Consider the following 18,609-nt stretch of genomic DNA (forward strand, 5'->3'; position numbering starts at 1 on the left):
ATTCTATGACGTCACCAATGACACGTATTCAAAATGGCGGCTGCGGCTATGGTGAGAGAAGCAATCTGTACTCATTTTAACCACCCATTTCTGATTGTCTCTTCTAATTTTAAAACGGACGCAGTGTCTTGATGGGTCACTTGCGTCTCGAGATTATTCGGTAGATAAATGTTTGAGAATTAGAAGCGATTTGGCCGATTTGGCAGCTGTCCGGTGTTGACGTGCTTGCTAACTTCCTGGTAGTTAGCTAACGTCACTTAGCTTTATTTATTGTGCCTCATAAAACGTATTGGTCAGCTCCATTAAACTATGTTGACAACGTAGAGGGAGGCCAGGGACAAATTTGTCAGACTGTCATTCATTTATTCACTGATGTTTGAACAGACAGCCGAACTTGGGATCTGTATTAGCTGTTATCATCCCAGGCTGCATCACTCATATTGCTGACAGTGCATCAGTTGCTAGCGGGTAGGAACTTCCAACAACTAGTGTTGGGCAAGCTACTTGGAAATCTATCTACATTAAGTGAAGCTTTTCCAGATTTAAGATATACACCAGAGGAATGTAGAACGTACGGCTTTTCAGATGCCTATCCTGTCTGAATTCCCTTTTCGCATAGACGTCCAGTTTTATTCTATCGGTTCCAAATAACACAATTCAAGCGTGTGTGAGATGTTAACTGTTGTTTCTGACTGAGTTGTATGACCAGCTACCTTACTGTCAATTATTGTAACTTCAGGAACTAACTGAATGATCCATGTTGTGGCAACGATCCCCAACCACTGGCCGCATCTTGAATTTGGGCCACAGGAGAAGGCAGCGACACAAACATTTGGATATGTTAGATCAAAATCAATTCAGAGATGAGAATTTTCTCTGAAAAAAAAAAAGCAAGTGATGAAAATGCTGAGACACTTGACACCTGGCACAAAAACATGTATACAAATGGAAATCTACACTGTAGATTCTCCGAATGATACCCTCCGACCAGCCGTCCAACAAAGACTAACAAAGCGTTGCCAGCGTTAATCATCCGTCTGTAATAAGAAAAGATCTTGAGTCTTTTTCTGGGTTTGTTTGCTAACAGCATTGTTCAATCAACTGCTTAAACACTTTCCAAGGAACTTTGGTATTGACTTTTTAAAGGGGTGCATTTTGTGTTTGTCTTTGTCTGCAGTGCCATTTTTTTGTAGTCTACACTGAAGAAACGCTGATGAATTTCTTTTGATTGATTCCTGACATAACCTGTTATGTGACTTACAGGAAAGGTGGTGGGCCTTGTTGCTTCTGTCCTTGTTCCCTGTGGTGTTGCCCTTCTACGTTCCTGGTGTTGCTCCCCGGGACTTCCATGAAGGAGATATTGTAGATATTAAGGTATGAACACTCTCAACTAGAACAGTTTTTTTGTTTTTTGTTTTTTAAAGACCTGCGTCTTTCTTTTCTCGGAGCTGGAAATTTAACGAGAGGAAGGAATGTAATTATGCGTCCATTTAGGCGCTGGGGAGGGAAAAAAAGTTGAATAAGTCGACCACAAAAATAAGTCCACATAAAATATTTGGCTCAAGGCTTCAGCTGCACCATTGTCTGATTCGTGGAAACATAACTGATGGGTGCTAATTTCCGCATGAACCTTCACGGAAGGGGTCTTCCTGCAGCGCTTCATCTGATTGAATGGACTTCGATATTGTTTCAATGATTATTATACAGCATTGAGTTATGTGTTCAATGTGGCCCACTTGCAGCCTGGTCATCCTGGAAAGTGGATGCCTCCATCGATGGCCCCGTCTCATGATGGTCAAAACTGCTTTGATCATGAAGAAATCTCTGAATGTCAAACAAAACCTGTCTCGTCGTTTGTCTTGCAGGCTGTGAAGATGACAAGCTCTCATACCCAGCTTCCTTATGAATACTACTCCCTGCCGTATTGTAAACCTCAGTCTGTTGTCTACAAGGGAGAAAACCTTGGTAAGTGATGGCCAGACATATCAGTAATGTGTTAATGTTGGACTCAAAATATCCTTTTCTTGCAGGTGAGGTGTTGCGTGGAGACCGAATTGTCAACACCCCCTTCAATGTGGAAATGAACAAGGACAAGAACTGTGAGGTGGTGTGTGACAAGAAGAAACTTAGCAAAGGCGAGAGCAAGTTGTTTGCAGAGAGAATACAGGAAGAGTATTACGTCCACCTGTGAGTATTTTTTGATTATCCATTACCAGAGCCAGTAACCCCTAGTGCAAATAGAAAGACTAATCACTCCGTCTCGATATGAACCACATTTCCATCAATATGCCCATTATCTCAAGATTTGAAGATGTTATTCCGTAAAGGAAACCAATCTCCAACTTCTTCCTATACTTGTTTAGCATTGCAGATAATCTGCCAGTAGCCACCAGGTTGGAGGTGTATCTCAATCGAGAAGCAGGAGCAGAAGAGAAGGATATGAAGGATGTCCAGTTTGAACATGGCTACAGGCTGGGCTTTGTGGACAACAACAAGGTAGATCATGTCTGCATTTCCGAACGCAGAGTATGTTTTTGTTTGTTTTAGCTACTTCCAACTTCCGTTACAATCTGGTTGGTTGTTGAATTTTTCCGTGTTTTTATATAATGTCAACATTTCGTCAAGCTAAAATGGAGAGTTGCTTCAGTTCCATAATTTTAGAACTTTGAGAGTTGAGTCAAAATGTGTTTGAATATTTTGGTTAAATGCCACTTATTATTGTTTTTACTAATTCTGTGTTTTTTTCTCCCCTCCCTCACAGTTTTATCTGCACAACCACCTTTCCTTCATCATTTACTTCCATAGGGAGAAGCTGGAAGAGGGAGAGCAGCACAACTACAGAGTGGTGCGATTTGAGGTCGTACCCCAAAGTGTAAAAGTAGAAGGTAGTTGTCGTCACTTGTTGCAACGCTTTTGTCTGAATCCACATGAGAACTTGACCTATGTTTATTCCCAGATCTGATGGCTGTGCAAAAAGAGAAAACTTGCACCTTGCCCGAGGCGAGCAGCTCCGCTCCACTGGAGATTGACCCCACCAAGGAGAACGAGGTTCTCTTCACGTACTCTGTGCACTGGGAGGTCAGTGGCTGTTGTGACTTTTCTCGAAAACAAAACACGTTCGCGTCGCTCAGACCCCGAACAACAGACTCAATACGTTTTGACACACAAACCATCAGTCTTGAAGCTTAACCTGGCTAGAAAGAGTATGTCAAGTACAGACATCATGATTCACAGATTTGTACATTAATTGTGTGTCAGCACAATTTCAGCATGACTTGTGTGTATGCACTGTTAGTGAATGAGGCCAATCGAGATAGCAGTACAATAGCAACACAAATCTCAATCACATATGAGATGTTATTACAATTACTTTAATTGCTGTCTCATGGGAAATGTTAGCGTTAGGGTTAATACTTCTCTTCACAGACATCATAATGAAGAGTTACTAAAGAAAGAGCTTACGAAAGAAGATGTTATGCTACAGTTTTAAAGTGGCAAGAATGTCCGGGATAGTAAGATTGAAGCAATCAATGAAATGAGCATTACTTTCTAAAGGGTGTCTTTGTAGTTTAATCTTTTTTTCTTTTCTTTTTTTATTTTACTGCTAGATTAATATATGGTAAAAACATCTGAATGGCCTTTTGACCTTCGCAGGAGAGTGAGGTGAAATGGGCTTCTCGATGGGACACCTACCTGACTATGAGCGACGTGCAGATACACTGGTTCTCGATTGTCAACTCTGTGGTGGTTGTTTTCTTTCTCTCTGGTATGCTTTTCAAGTCTTACACAAATGTGTGCTTTACATTAAGATCCCCAGATGAGGTCCTAAATGAACATATACTCACAATGGACAAGAGTGTCACTACCTTTCTTCTTCTGGGTTAGCATTACTAGTGAAAATTACTTCAAGAAAACAAATCCGTCCTAAAGTCTGTAGAGGGACTTTTTGTTAAATTGCTTTCACCGTGCTCAAATGGTTTTAAAAAAAAAAAAAAAAAAAAAAAAAAAAGCGTCTGTTATGTCTTTTCTCTTTCAGGTATCTTAAGTATGATCATCATCAGAACTTTAAGGAAGGACATTGCTAATTACAACAGAGAGGATGATATTGTAAGTCTTCGGTGAAATGTGATTGTTCTGCCTGCTGGACCAAGATGCTGCAGCAGTGTGACTGTTTTCTTTTCTGCCTTGCACAAATCAGGAGGACACAATGGAAGAGTCAGGATGGAAGAATGTCCATGGTGATGTCTTCAGGCCGCCTCAGTATCCCATGATTCTCAGCTCACTTCTAGGATCAGGGATCCAGCTGTTTTGCATGATTCTCATTGTCATCTGTGAGTGTTTATTGAATTTGCGCTAATCATGCCCTTTACTTTTGTATAAAAACGAAATGTCAGTGTACATATCATCATACAGTGCTTCAAGAGAACTTGCAAACAATTTTTTTTTTTGAAGTGAAATTAAATCTTTGTACAACAAAACAGCTGGAATAATAGTTTGCCACAGACAGCAAATATTCATCAATAATGGGTGATTGTTTCTCCTCTTTCTGTCTGTGTAGTTGTTGCCATGTTGGGCATGTTATCTCCTTCGAGTAGAGGAGCTTTGATGACCACTGCATGCTTCCTCTTCATGTTTATGGGGTGAGATCTTTTGACTTTTGAATCCTCCTCAAGAAGATGCAGCGATTGTGGTGTTTAGATGTCTTCTCTTGGGTTGTTGGCGTTTTGCAGGGTATTCGGAGGTTACTTTGCTGGGAGACTCTACCGCACACTGAAAGGCCATCGGTGGAGAAAAGGAGCATTTTGTGTGAGTGTTTAAATTAGCTTCAGTCACAGGGGCACATAACCTTTTTGACCTTGGGTCCCAACTTTACTTGTACAAAGTGGCCCAGGCCCCATTCACATACAGTATATCACAAAGAAAAACTTTTATTTGTGAACTCAGTTTGTTTCTTGGAAATGTGAAAAGCTTTGTGCTATCTCTCGTAGACTGCAACTTTATATCCAGCTGTGGTGTTTGGAATCTGCTTCATCCTAAACTGTTTCATCTGGGGAGAGCACTCCTCTGGAGCGGTGAGTGGCAAAACAGGATGTAGACCAAGCGATCTGCATGTTGTATTAATGACAATTAGCACAGCTTCTCAAAATGCCAGATGTTATGGACTTCTTGATACAAGCCCTGCAGCGGGTTTCCACTACATGGACACAAAATTAACAATTGAAGCGTCATTATGCCTTATTCAGGTGCCTTTCACGACCATGCTGGCTCTGCTGTGCATGTGGTTTGGTATCTCCATGCCCTTGGTCTACCTGGGTTACTACTTTGGTTTCCGCAAGCAGCCATATGACAACCCCGTGCGCACCAACCAAATTCCTCGACAGGTCCCTGAGCAGCGCTGGTACATGAACAAGTTTGTGGGGTGAGCGTTGACACAACTCCAATCATCTTTTCGATGGCTTATTCAAGGCTTGTTCGTTTATGCGACAATGATTTTATTTTCCCCTTTTTCATTAGAATCCTGATGGCGGGGATCCTACCCTTTGGTGCCATGTTCATAGAGCTCTTCTTCATTTTTAGTGTAAGTGCCATTATTGTTACACATTGAAGGCAGTCTTCTCACTGTTAGGTAAATTTTAATATGTTTATTTGCCATACAGACCATAGTAATGAATCCCTTGCAGTCATGCACATTAACTTGTACTTTGACTTCTTTAGGCCATCTGGGAGAATCAATTCTATTATCTCTTTGGCTTCTTGTTTCTGGTCTTCATCATATTGGTAGTCTCCTGCTCTCAGATCAGCATTGTCATGGTTTATTTCCAGCTGTGTGCAGAGGTATGTATAATTTTTCATAAAGACATTTTTTATGAATGTCACCATGTTCACATTTTTATACTATTATTTTAAAGAAAGATTATGATAAAATCTTTGATTTGGTGTAAAATTATATATATTATATATTTTTTGTTACATTGTGATAGTTGAGCAGTAGCCACTGAGTGACCCCGCCTGTTTTTTGTTTTTTTTAATATAAATCTTTCTTAGTATATATTATTCAGTTATTCAGCTTTTGGGTGAAATTTCAGAATTAACTTTGGCCAAAGTGCCATACACAACTTTTACTGTGTATTTACTTTGTGTCTCTTAACGCTCATAAACAGGACTATCGATGGTGGTGGAGAACGTTCCTGGTTTCAGGAGGGTCAGCATTTTATGTCCTCGTGTATGCCGTTTTCTACTTTGTCAACAAGGTAAAAGTTCACACTGTTATCAATGAAGAGTACATGGGGCTCAATAATAATTGCTCCACTCATTGAATGTATGTTGAAATGCTAATGTGGAGTTTTTATGCTCTTTCTTTGCTCATGTTGGTTTTCTCCTCCATATGACATTCTAAAAAAAAAATGCATATTAAAGTAGGGCTGCTTGTTAATGAAATCCAAAGTAATTTCATCTCCAAAGGGGCGTTGCAAATAAAAAGTTTGGGAACCACTGGGCTAGTAGGACGTTTCCCATGATTCTTAGATTTGGAAACAGGGAGTAGTCAGAGACCCAGTATGAGTCACACAGACTCTAGCGATTAGATGGTGATGAGAACATATCAAATAGGAATTTGAATCAAAGACAAACTGAAAAGTTGACATCCATCCATGTGCTCCAAATTATAAGGTGCACTGTTGATTTTTCAGTCAAAGGATTTTAAGGTGTGAAAAATCTGTATTTTTAACAAAAAGACAAACATGAGATAAGAAATGTGATCTGACAATTTATCTCCTCTTGGTTCTTCTGCAGTTGGACATTGTGGAGTTCATCCCGTCATTGTTATACTTTGGCTACACCACCTTGATGGTCCTGTCTTTCTGGCTGCTAACTGGCACAATCGGTTTCTATGCCGCCTACATGTTCATTAGGAAGATCTACGCCGCAGTCAAGATAGACTGAGCCAATTGCTGCTGTGGTCTTTTTTTTTTTTTTTTTTTTTTTTTTTTTTGCCACATTCACATTTTTTTTTTTTTTTTATACAAGGATTTTTATTGTCCAACAAGCACTGACTTGTGTGTTGAGGAGGGAAAGCAAGAGTTGCTTTTATACCCCTCAGTTAAACAGCTAAACCCGCTGGCAGGATCACGTAAAATGGTGTCTCCTTCCCTGCCACTCCAGCTTTTTTTTTTTTCCCGCGTATACTGAGATGGAGACTCGGAGGAGGTTTCCGTTGATGGGATTGTTTGCGTCTTCAGCTGGTTCCCCTTGCACACAACACAGTAGGCCAAACAATAGTTTTCTGAACATTTTGTCTTTATTTCTTCTTGTGTTTTGAACCTAATTTATCCATGTTTTCAGTTCTGCTATTGCTATTCATTTAATTTGTTGGCTCCAGATCTGTTTTCATCCAAATATTCCCAGTTACTTCATTTTCACCTCTGTTTCATTTGAGAGACTTTGTCGAAGGAGAGGTGAACTGTGGTTGTGCCGCATTTGTGTCTTATGTTAAACTGATCTACGTTGTGACACAGAAATGCATACGGTATATTAAATGCTCTCTTATTTTTTAAATGATGTTTCCATACATTTTCTGTGTGATCACTTAAATCACAACTGGATCAAAGTAGCACCTTTTACCCTCAAACGTCTCAATGTACCAAATACGTTGTATTGCCTGATGATTGAAAGATGTGAAAGCAGTGGTCTGAGATTTTATTCAAGACTCATACTAAGAATGTGTTTAGAATTCCAGTTGTAATTTAAAAAAAAAAAAAAAGAAAAATCGTTTTTATGCTCAATAGGTGACAGGTGTAGTATTTTTAATCCAAGAACCTTTTTTTTTTTTCTTTCTTCCCACTGGTTATGGATCTAAATAAAGCTACACATTTTCTGACAGCCGGTGGTAGTTAATCATATTTTATTGGAGGTAATTATCTTTCCACTTGTATTCATATAAACTCATGGGGTTATATCTGTTGCTCAACTTTTAGAATTTGGCCTTTAGAACTGGATGGCCACAGTCTAAATCCCGCTGCGAGCAGAATAAATTGTAATCTCAAAGTTGTCAAAGAGATGCCAGTTCTCTAATGAATGAAAAAACATATTTCAGCATCTGAAGAAATCTGGATTTTCTGAGAAATACCATGATTTTTAATATGACATAAATAAGGTCACTTTTTATGCCTCATGTCGTAGCTTTCAAACTCAAGGACTGACGCCCAGATCTGGTCTGCCACTCAATTTTTTGTGCTCCTGCGACGGGGAAGACGTTCTGCTCATGAAATTCAAAACGCTGAAGCCTATCGCTCTATTTTCAGCAGGCGTTTAAAGCTGACATAAGTAAAGATGTTCATTTGAATTTTGAAGAATAACTGCAGTTGTATGGCATTGACATGAAGCTTGTTTACATTGCTGCAAACATACGTCTGCTCTATGCTAAATAAGACTGGGTTCACCTTTTTTTTAGATTCATTACATCTGAAGCGTCAAAGTTTTTGTAGTTAAACGTGATTGAAACTTGTCCCCGGGCGCTTTTTCGTCGTCCCTACCCTGCTTGATGAGCAAGGAGCGAGATTAAAATGTTTTATCTTTAAAGGTGCAGCACCTGGCGTTCCCACATTGCTAGTCTGTGAAGTGAAGTCGCACCCATTCATAGAAACAAAATGCCTGTTTCGCTTTACCAAAAGTGCCTCCCATATTTTATGCAAACAATCCTGGGGGTGTAGGAATAAAGTGGACAGACAACTAAAATTTAGGGCTGAAACTGTCAAGCCATGCACCTTTTGCAGCTCCAAAACTCTAAAGCAGGCCTAACCAACCTTTTGAACTTGCAAGCTTCCTAGTAATCCAAAGGGTTACCCAGTTTGACACAATTTTGTATGCAATAGATGTCATGTGCAGTAGATGTCATTTATCACCACCAGGTGGCAATCGTGGGCTTTCATTTGAGAGGACGGCCATGTAGACATGCTCTTTTGTGGAATTAAATCGCACGATCCTATTTGTTGTACGTCATCACAAATAGATGTATCTATTGCATTACCCTTAAACATAAGCCAAATAAATGGGTGGGTTTTTTTCCTAAATCAGATTGTCCCAAGTAGAGAGTCAGTTCAATTTTGACCAAAATTATCGTTGTTATTGTTTTGATCCAGCTGTTTTAAGAGTCTCTCTTGTCTGTCACCACCCAGCCATCAAATGTCTGCCTTCACATAGAGTATATATCGGAATGTATCCACAAAATGTTCCTTTTTTTTCATCCCCCGTGGCTCACACAATGTGTGCACTGCTGTCACAAAAGTGGCACATGCAGGCTATTTGTTCAGACGTGAGTGATTGGCGCTTAAACAATGTCATTAGATGGAGGTATTATAATGAACCTTTGGTGATGAATGAAAAGGCCCAGTGATCAATGAAAGCATTAGTGATGCAACTAACTCTTCCTTGTCCAAATAGGGACTCAAAAAAAAAAACAGATGGACTGACCCTCGCGCTATGTGCACATGACATGCTCTGCAATAAATATGCAGCCTTAGCGTTGAATACTATATTCTAAAGTCATCATTGTAAATAAGCGCTTTGACGCTTTTCAAAGCTTTGCGTAATCACAGCTAAGACCGGGATAACCATTTTGTCCTTGGCACCAGCTCTTTGAAAACATTTTACAGTGTTACTTATCATTAGGAAAAAAAACAGCATCTTCCAAATCCCAATGAGGACAAACGCAACAGACTTTCCTTGCACAACAGGGGGTTGGGATAAATGTTTGGATAAATAATATTGGTGGTGGGAGGTTTCAACGTCTTTGTGACAAGGACAGGCTGTGTTGATTTACTAATGTAAAATATTATTATTCTATGATAGCAACAAGAGAAAATGTTTTTGATTATATCCCACAAACTATCTACTAAAGCCTACACATACAGATAAGTTACACAATAATGGCACTTTTTTCTACCGTTCTAAACTAAATACAAATACACCCTAATTCAATGTTTGAGTGCTTTTATTGTGACAATGTGCATTTTCTAGACTGCTTATCCTCTTCAGTTTTGCAGGGGGTACATAGTTTACGTCTGAAAATTCTCACGGCACTCCCTCCCCCTCAAAAAAAAAAAAAAAAAAAGGCCCATACAACAGGTGTCAAACTCAAGGTTTGCGTGCAAGAATCAGCCCACCAATTTTTTTTATGTGATCCATCAAGACAGATTATGTTCTGCACGTCGTTGTTTTGTAAAATATCAAAATACTAAAATGTGTTCACTTTTACTAATGTTCACGTAGTGCAAGCAGTTTTTATTTAAAAAAGGATAGTTGAATCTTTTTTTTTTTTTTTTTTACTGGCCTCAGTTTTCAGTGCTAATCATCCATCAATTTGTGTATATAGCTATATGAGGCAATCCCCCATTTATATGGGTTCACATCATAACGGCCCTCTGAGGGAAAACATAATTAGGATGTGGCCAGCGACAAAAATGAGTTTGACACCCCTGGTCTATACATACTGAAATAACGACAATCTCATCTAAATATTCCCACAAAATGATGATGGATAGTTTTCCCTTGACATGATGCACCTCATGCAGGAGGTCTGTACAGTAAGGTAGCCTATATTGTCTTGTTCTGGTACTTGATGAATTTTTCGAACAAACAGATTTGGTGAATCACAGCTTGGTGTTTGGCTGCATCGATACTGGTGAGATGAACAAGGTCTCGTTTCACTCTTTTAATGGCATCAATTTGGAATTGGCATGAAAAGACCAGAATAAAAAGATGAGGGTGCCGTAGGAAGCCAATTGTATGAGACACAACATAACAAGTGGGTGTTATTTGTACCTTGTTCCATTAACTCCCTGAAACCTTATTTATGTATATAGCATGTAATGATGGAAAAGCATTTCATTTTTCTAGTACCAACACAATTAAAAAAATGGAGCAGGCAGTTATAATAGAATTGTGGCCATTATTTAACATATGGAGGGGATTCACTTAATGGTTTTTGAGGACTGAACCTAATTGAGTGTGCAGAGCACATCATTCCTCATCAGACAATTACCAAAATGGATTGATCCCGTTTCCCTCCTGGCTTTTGCCTGAAGCAATTTTTCTCAGAAGTTGTCACACATCAATTGTATTGATACAAACACTGACGTGACTAATTTGTTTGAAATTATGTTTGTCTTTTAAGAAAGAAGTTTACATGTTCACAGAGGGGTACATTCATTTTACCATTACATATTCATGGTGTACAGTATTTTCACTGGTTGCCCATGGTGGTGCCCACTTATATTGCACAATGTCACAGTCATATTTCGATATTGTCAATCTGAGAACCAAATAAAAAGCATTTCAATGAAATGACATGAATTAAAAATCATATTTAAATTTCTCTTGAAAGTATAATACAAAAGTGTTCACTGTGATGCATCACAGTAGATCGCAATAACAATAGAGGATCTCTAGATATTTACAATGAATATCATTTGACAAGTGGGTGGACTAGATATTACAATCAATTCTAGTGTGCTATTAATGTGTCCAGTAATTTTTCATCGCTATCCATTAAAAACACAAGTTTCAAATGAAAGAGCAGCTGATCTAACATGTGGGGCAAGTGGCTTTTCCCTCCAGACACAAACCTTGGACTTTGGATATGAAACATGAGATTTTTTTTAAATATTCATTTTCCCATAAGAAATAATGAGAAATAGTTGAAATACAATTGAACCACATTTGTTGAACATATTTAATCATTTAAAAACCAAATTAATTCCAGGGTCAAACTGTCGGCATCATTGTACCTTCATTCATTGTATTAGCAGGTTTAGCTGATGTTATTGTCTTATGTTGCAGTATGTTGATGTAGGAAAATCATTTACAAAAACGTGATAAGAAACATTATGTAATAAATGTGCTGCTGCTTACTGTTTTGTATATTCTTAGCATTTTCTTATTTTTCTTTTGGTATTGACATCATTAAACAGCCACAAAGAAAGCATAGTTAGGAATTCAAGTCAAGTAAAAAACATATGTACTATATTTACTATATGCTAAACAAGGCATTCCGATTAATAATGCGTTTGGCAGCAAAATTCACCTGTTATTAACCATCTTAGGCAGCGGCCATTTTGCCACTTGATGTCAACTAAAAACATCATCACAGTGCATGAGCTTGCGAGCATGACATGACCAAGCCCAGAAGAGAAGTGGGCTGTGGTTGGTCATTACCTGAGCCCTGAGCAACATTGATGTCATTTTCAGTCGACAGCAAGCGGCAATCAGAATGCTATTTTAAGACAAATGGTAAAGATATATTATAATATAATAATTAATTATTATTAATATTGTAAACATTTTTTGTTTTGCTTGACTTCCCCTTTAAGCCTAGACAACTTAGACTGAAGTCTTGTCATGTAGCCTACGTCAAGGTCTCACCCGATATGCGCTGGTTGAACTATAAAATGTATGACTTCAGAGTTGTATCAGATGATTCACTGAAGAATAAATCAAGATGCATGAGTTAAAAACAGTGTTTAAGTACTACAAAGCTAATGATTTTGAAGTTTTTAGCAAAGTTAATTGTCATTTACTTTATGCAAGTAGTTGTGGTTGATAACATTTAAGTTATTTTTGCCATTTTTACGTCATTTTTTTTTCTTCAAAACTAGATGTTGTCCGACCACGGAGCTGCTTGAGTGCACAGATACATCATTGCAGTGAGTCAGAAAAGTCAGACATATGCCTTCATCACATCCCTTCATGGTTTCGTTTGAAAAGGAGAAGAAAAATAGAACTTTTTTTTTTGCGTGTGGGGGGGTTTCCAGTTAAATGTCAACTTCTGCAATTGAGTGAGATCAGCCTTGACGGAGCAAACAACGAAAAGCAAGGTGGGTGTTTGACATTGAAATAGACTGTACACCTCTCTGAAAAAAAAAGTACTCTTTGACTTGCTCCAGCACGCTGCTTTGGTAATAGACAAGGACATTTCCCTTTCAGCGGGGAAATGAAATTGGCTTTGTGGGATTTAATCTAAAGCTGTTGGCAGTAAGTCGCTAAGTTAAACTTCCTCCTTCTCCTCACCTACAAAACACAAAATCAGAGCTGGAGAAGCCATAGAGGGCCTCAATGAATGTAATGAGAAAATACGTAGGGCTGATCTCCGTCAGTCGGTTGGTTGGAGGATCTTGAATTAGCTGTAAAATTGATTCTGAATTAAAATAACATCATTAAATAAATCTGTATTTTTCCTAATAAATATCTAAAACTCATAGACGTGAAATCATTCATGCCTCTTTTTTACTCATTTGAACTCTGCGACCGATAGGAGAGACCACTGCGTTGGCCGGCGCCGGTGTCCTATCTGACATTTGGATGGAAGTAATGATTAAAAAATGTGACCTGAGCATTCTGGGAGTGATAGATTACACTCTGACAAGACTGTCAGGACTGATGCGCCAACCAGTCAACCGACCGGTGTGCGTCATCTCGCCAGCGTAACCTGGTAACGATGCCGAGCCACACATTTAAATCCATCTCTTTTCTGCTTGTCTGATTTAGCTCCATCAAGCATGTTGCCACATTTCATTGTTTGGACTAATTTAGTGTTGTGTTAAAGACCAGTCAGGTAGGGAGCACACAGTGAATTGGAGCTGATTTAATTAATGTAGAGATAACTGAGTTGTTTTTTTTTTTCCCTAGCTACCAATCAAATGGTCAAAGATTTGGATGACTGAAAGTCAACCAAATATTTTTGGGGTTGACTACAGCCCTAGAAATATGATGTCATGTTTCTTTTTTCATGCTGTGAACACTTATGAGTATATTTTATTGAGCTGTTTCTAACTGTTTCTCCTGTGTTTTATATGGTTTTAGAATTGCACGATGGGCCACATCAAAGGCTCAAATCAACTGCTGCTTTAAATTCACAACTCAACTTTATAAAATTTAAGACCTTCATATTGGCATTTCACGTACAGGAGGCTGTAAAGTTTTATTTCCTCATGTTTTATAGTCTCCGTGTTGTGTAAAGTTGTTCGTCAAATATGGGGACACATTAAAGCAGTCTCCACTGAAAAATTTGACGGCGCCTGAATGCAGAAATTCACAGTGTGCATGACGTTACTTGTGTTTGCTACAAGCTGAATTTTTAATGTAAACCAACAACTGCAGTTTTATAACAGCCGTTAGCATTGTAGCGGTATTGTGTTAGTGGACAAGTAATACACGGATAGAACGATTCACTTTGCTTTGTTTTAACTGTGGTTGTGGTCACCAATAAATAACGTTTTCAGTACGATTTCAACATTTGTCATGCTTATTGTTGATGCAAAATTCAGTTGAACTCAATGCAAAAACTCCACATTGCCATGAATTGCCTATGTGTCAAGTCTTTGGCACCTAACAGCTACTGCCACTTCCATCCCAAATACTACTAGGACTAATGAAACAGCACTTCTGATCACAACTGCCCGTAAAACAATTAAGATGCATCAAACAGGGCTGTTACAATGGAAGCCCAATACGATTCCTCATTATTGCTCAATTCCTTCTTGGCAAAATGAGGAAAAAAATGAGTGCCCCCCCCCTCGAAAATGAAAATAAAAAAATAAATCCAATCAAAGTTAAATTTGTTGGATTGTCATCGCGCAGCAGTGGCAAGGAGAATTTTCCTTTGTGTGTTGGCAGGAGGGCAGATGATAAGCAGTGCTGATTCCCTCCACACATGCATTTTAAAATTGAAGCCAAAGGGTTCAAACCTCTTTTCGTCAGGTCACAGAATCAAGTCTGGAAATCTTTTGTTACTTAAATCCAAACTCTATGTGGGACTTTGACTGTCAAGAATAATTCTTTTATATTTTCTGTAGCTATTAAAATGTAATTTATGTGATTTAAAAAACTAGATGGGGCATCAGATATTTAGCTAGGCTACATCCCAGAATATGCTTGTTTTTTTTTGTTTCAATTTGTCCTTCAATACATTGTAGGCACTGAAGGTCTATAGTTAAATTCCCTGTTAGCAAAACAATCTATACATATCCATTGTTTTAAAGCCCATGTGTTTATATGATTTATATATTTTACCTGTATAAGCATGTACTCATACTTTTGTGTACCTATACTCCGACAACATTAGCAGCCTGCATGTTTAGAAGGTCAGCATGACAGACAATGAGCTAGGACCTGATAAAGCATTCTGAGATGCCAAATAGACGATAAGGTCTGAAAGTATTTTGAACATTTAATAATATTAGCAGTAAACAGTCTGTTCACAGTCAGTACAAAATTTTGGACATTAAATATAGCCCAAGAATGTGTATAGGCCATGTAAGTTTCATGTATGTAGGGAAATTTGACACGGGAGAACAACTCCACGGTGCCAGCAAAGGTGGTTTGCCTTTTTGACTGAGACACCCTAAGAAACCAGATACTCAGGCTGTCGCCCAAGAATTGATGAGACTGATGAGACCTCAACCGACATGTTTTTGTAACATTGGCAGGCTACTATATACTAAGTGTGTGAACTGCAGGAGTGGAGTGGTACCGACTTTTTTGACTCAGCGGAGCTTCGGCATGGTAGAAAAAGCGGTCCAGCGCTGTGCACTTTTCCTGAACGCAGAAAATCAATAACAGATCGGATCAAACACAACCCACCTTGTGTATAGTTCTTATTGTGTTGGCGTGAATACCTTCCTTAATCAAAGGAAAAACGAACACGCATTGAGCTATTTTGGAATAGACAAACAGTGTTAGTTTGATGCCGCAAGGGCACTCCACATTGAGTAATTCCAACAACGCCAATCATGTGAGACTCAATATGAAACCTCATGAATAACATTTGCTGCCCAACAATCAATTCTAAGCATTCTTATTCTTTGTCAGGTCAAATGCTTGTGCAGCCACTGTCTGTACCAATCACGTGGTCTTTGAATGACAATGAATGATGTGTCCCTTGGAAGTCAAAGGAAAATATTTGATTAAAAATAGCAAAATCAGCAATTTATTTCAAACCATGATTTTACAATTAAACACTGTATTTAATATCTTTTTCCAAACCACTTTATCCTCACGAGGGTCGCGGCCCGCGGGCATTTTGAAATCTATCCCAGTTGACTTTGGGCAGTAGACGGGGGACACCCTGAACTGGTCTCCAGCCAATTGCCGGGCACACAGTCAAACAACTATTCACACTATATTACATATAAAACATGGATAGTAGTTTCATTTGAAATTCAACCATGGGTGAGATTGAGTGTTAATGGTTGTTTGTATGTGTGATGCGATAGATTGGCGACCATTTCAGTGTGCATATAGTGCCTCTTACACAATGTCAGCGGGTATAAGCTCTATTTTATGCAAGAGCTATTTTGTTTGTTTGTTTGTTTGACAACTTTTATTCCAAACATTCAAATACACAAACAATACTGAGCTTCCCATTTGCTATCAGACAAAACCCCTGCATAAAACCAAATCAAATTGAGGAAGCAAAATAAACACAGAGAGAAAAAAATGAGAGAAAATCGATAGATGGAATTGGAATAAATATATGTTTCCAAGTTTACTTTCCCCATCATTTTGACACGGGCTACTGCTACGGTTTGCAGATGGGGAGGTTGTCAGTTGTCTTCAGCACATTGTTAAAAATAGTCCACACACACACACACACACACACACACACACACACACACACACACACACACACACACACATGCTCGCATGCACTCTTGACCCTGGTCGCTATGAGAACAACAGGAGGTGCTTTCAGGCTGACACATTGTGATGGATGATATTTGAAAGGATGAGAGATGGATGAAAAGAGGAAACAAAAGTTTAACTTGTTTTGTAACTTTAAATGAAAAGAGAAATGAAGGCAAGAGAGACAGACTGAAGCCCTCAAGTTTGAAGTCGAAAGAATGTATTGACCTTTACAAACGTGAAAGAAATACATCCTTTGACTGTGCGTTCTGTTTTAAAGTAGATGTGAGTTTTTAACATACATCACTTTATTTCTAGTACTTTACAAATACTACATTACTCCAACTCATTTCTGTTATATTTTTGGAAGGGGCAGAAGAGCCTCTTAAATTTGGATGCAGATCTGACAAGAGGCACGTGTTTTAATTTCTTTTTAATATGTGAGTGAATAATACATGAATCTTGATGCCATTATGCGGGACGTACTAGAGGTAACTTTGATGCCTTTGCCAAATAAAGCATCGAGGTATGGTTTTGAGTTGACATGGTTTGTTCAGAAGGATTCAACCAAAACTAGAAACATGTCCTTTGTTTTTGTTTTGTTTTAGGAAACTCCTAAGTGGTGAGGAAGAGTCTGTCACACATTAGACAGTTGATAAGAGAATTTATGTGCTCTGTTTTCCTTTTGAGTCATAATTGAACCATCCCCAATTCCATTACCTCCACTCCTAAAAGAAAATATGGTAGGCCACTTTCTATCTGGTCTTCTACCCTATATTGTTCTCTGTAAACTAGAAGGTAGCCTGTTAAGGTAGATATGTCGGCCAACATGACACGTTTTATACCCTTCATTATTTTTATTCATTGGACTTTGTACTGTGCTACAATACAAAATAGAGAAACAATTAAATGTTTAATCCGCAACTAGTCAATCAAATTATAGAATATTTTAAGTTATAAAATGTTTTATCAAATATTATGACAGTTGAATGAACGTTTAACTTAAAATTGTCTAAATCCTTGGAATTTTAGCCTGTAGAAAGTACTTATTTTGGATTTCTGTGGTCCTCCAAAAAACAAACTGGTGGTTGGTTTTGATTCTTTGTCTTGAATCAAAATGAGACTTTTGCAAACATCTGCTATAATTAGTTGCATTCCCGGCATTTAAGTTTGTGTCATTGAATTAGACTTCTGTGTTTTGTTCGGTAAAAGACAGTTCATCGCCATCTGCCTTGTTCCTGTCAGACTACACCCTTGTGATTACACAAACTGCCGCTCCTCGCAATTTCATCTGTCACATTTTCAATTTAATAAATTCTGTTTTCATAAAAGAATGTGGGCTGTGACAACCATGTCTTCTTATGATGTCGGAAGTACCCAAAACAGGATTTGGGGTGTGGTCAGAGTTGAAGGGCAATTGACTTGCAAACAGGAGGTTACAAACCCAACGCTCTATCTTGACATTCTTGTAAATTTGTGATTGTCATATTGCAAAGTATGCTTCCTGCATATCGGATAACATAAGAGTGATTTATTAACATGTTATCCTTTAGTGACAGACTGATTATCCTTTCTTCGTAATATATATGATAATGGTGGTGGCCTGATAAAATGTTACAAGTACTAATGATGTCATTGATGGATGAGGACTTTGGGGGGGGAGGTGGCGATGTGGAAGCTACAGGAGGCGGGATCAGATGCGAACATCCAGGTGAACGGCGTGCTGCCACCTATAACTCACCATGGATAAGAGAACGTCTTGTAACATGCCACAAACATTGGAAGCGGCACATCCTTTAAGATAGACGAGTGACTTTTAATATGCGCTGGAGATTTCTCCTAATTCACTTGACATTTTGGAAATGCCTTGTTAATTGTAAAACGTCTCCCGTGAATCCGAAAAGAAGCCATCCTGAGCTGCCAATTTAATATTAA

General features: G+C 38.5%; 1 protein-coding gene across 1 annotated transcript; it reads left to right on the top strand.

Moving 5' to 3' along the window:
- Positions 1-14: 14 nt before the first annotated feature.
- Positions 15-7,554, top strand: tm9sf4 (transmembrane 9 superfamily protein member 4). The gene is made up of 18 exons (XM_085921550.1): positions 15-51; positions 1,264-1,374; positions 1,866-1,965; positions 2,031-2,187; positions 2,364-2,496; positions 2,762-2,885; positions 2,957-3,078; positions 3,655-3,766; positions 4,037-4,107; positions 4,199-4,331; positions 4,559-4,640; positions 4,731-4,806; positions 4,989-5,072; positions 5,244-5,419; positions 5,515-5,578; positions 5,716-5,835; positions 6,162-6,251; positions 6,793-7,554. Exons 1-18 carry the CDS (start codon positions 34-36, stop codon positions 6,940-6,942), a joined length of 1,923 nt encoding a protein of 640 aa, XP_085777676.1. The 5' UTR covers positions 15-33; the 3' UTR covers positions 6,943-7,554.
- The last annotated feature ends 11,055 nt before the right edge of the window (positions 7,555-18,609 follow it).

This window comes from Syngnathus leptorhynchus, chromosome 1 (genome assembly GCF_054491065.1).
Source record: "Syngnathus leptorhynchus isolate UIUO chromosome 1, UIUO_Slep, whole genome shotgun sequence".
Classification (NCBI taxonomy): domain Eukaryota; kingdom Metazoa; phylum Chordata; class Actinopteri; order Syngnathiformes; family Syngnathidae; genus Syngnathus; species Syngnathus leptorhynchus.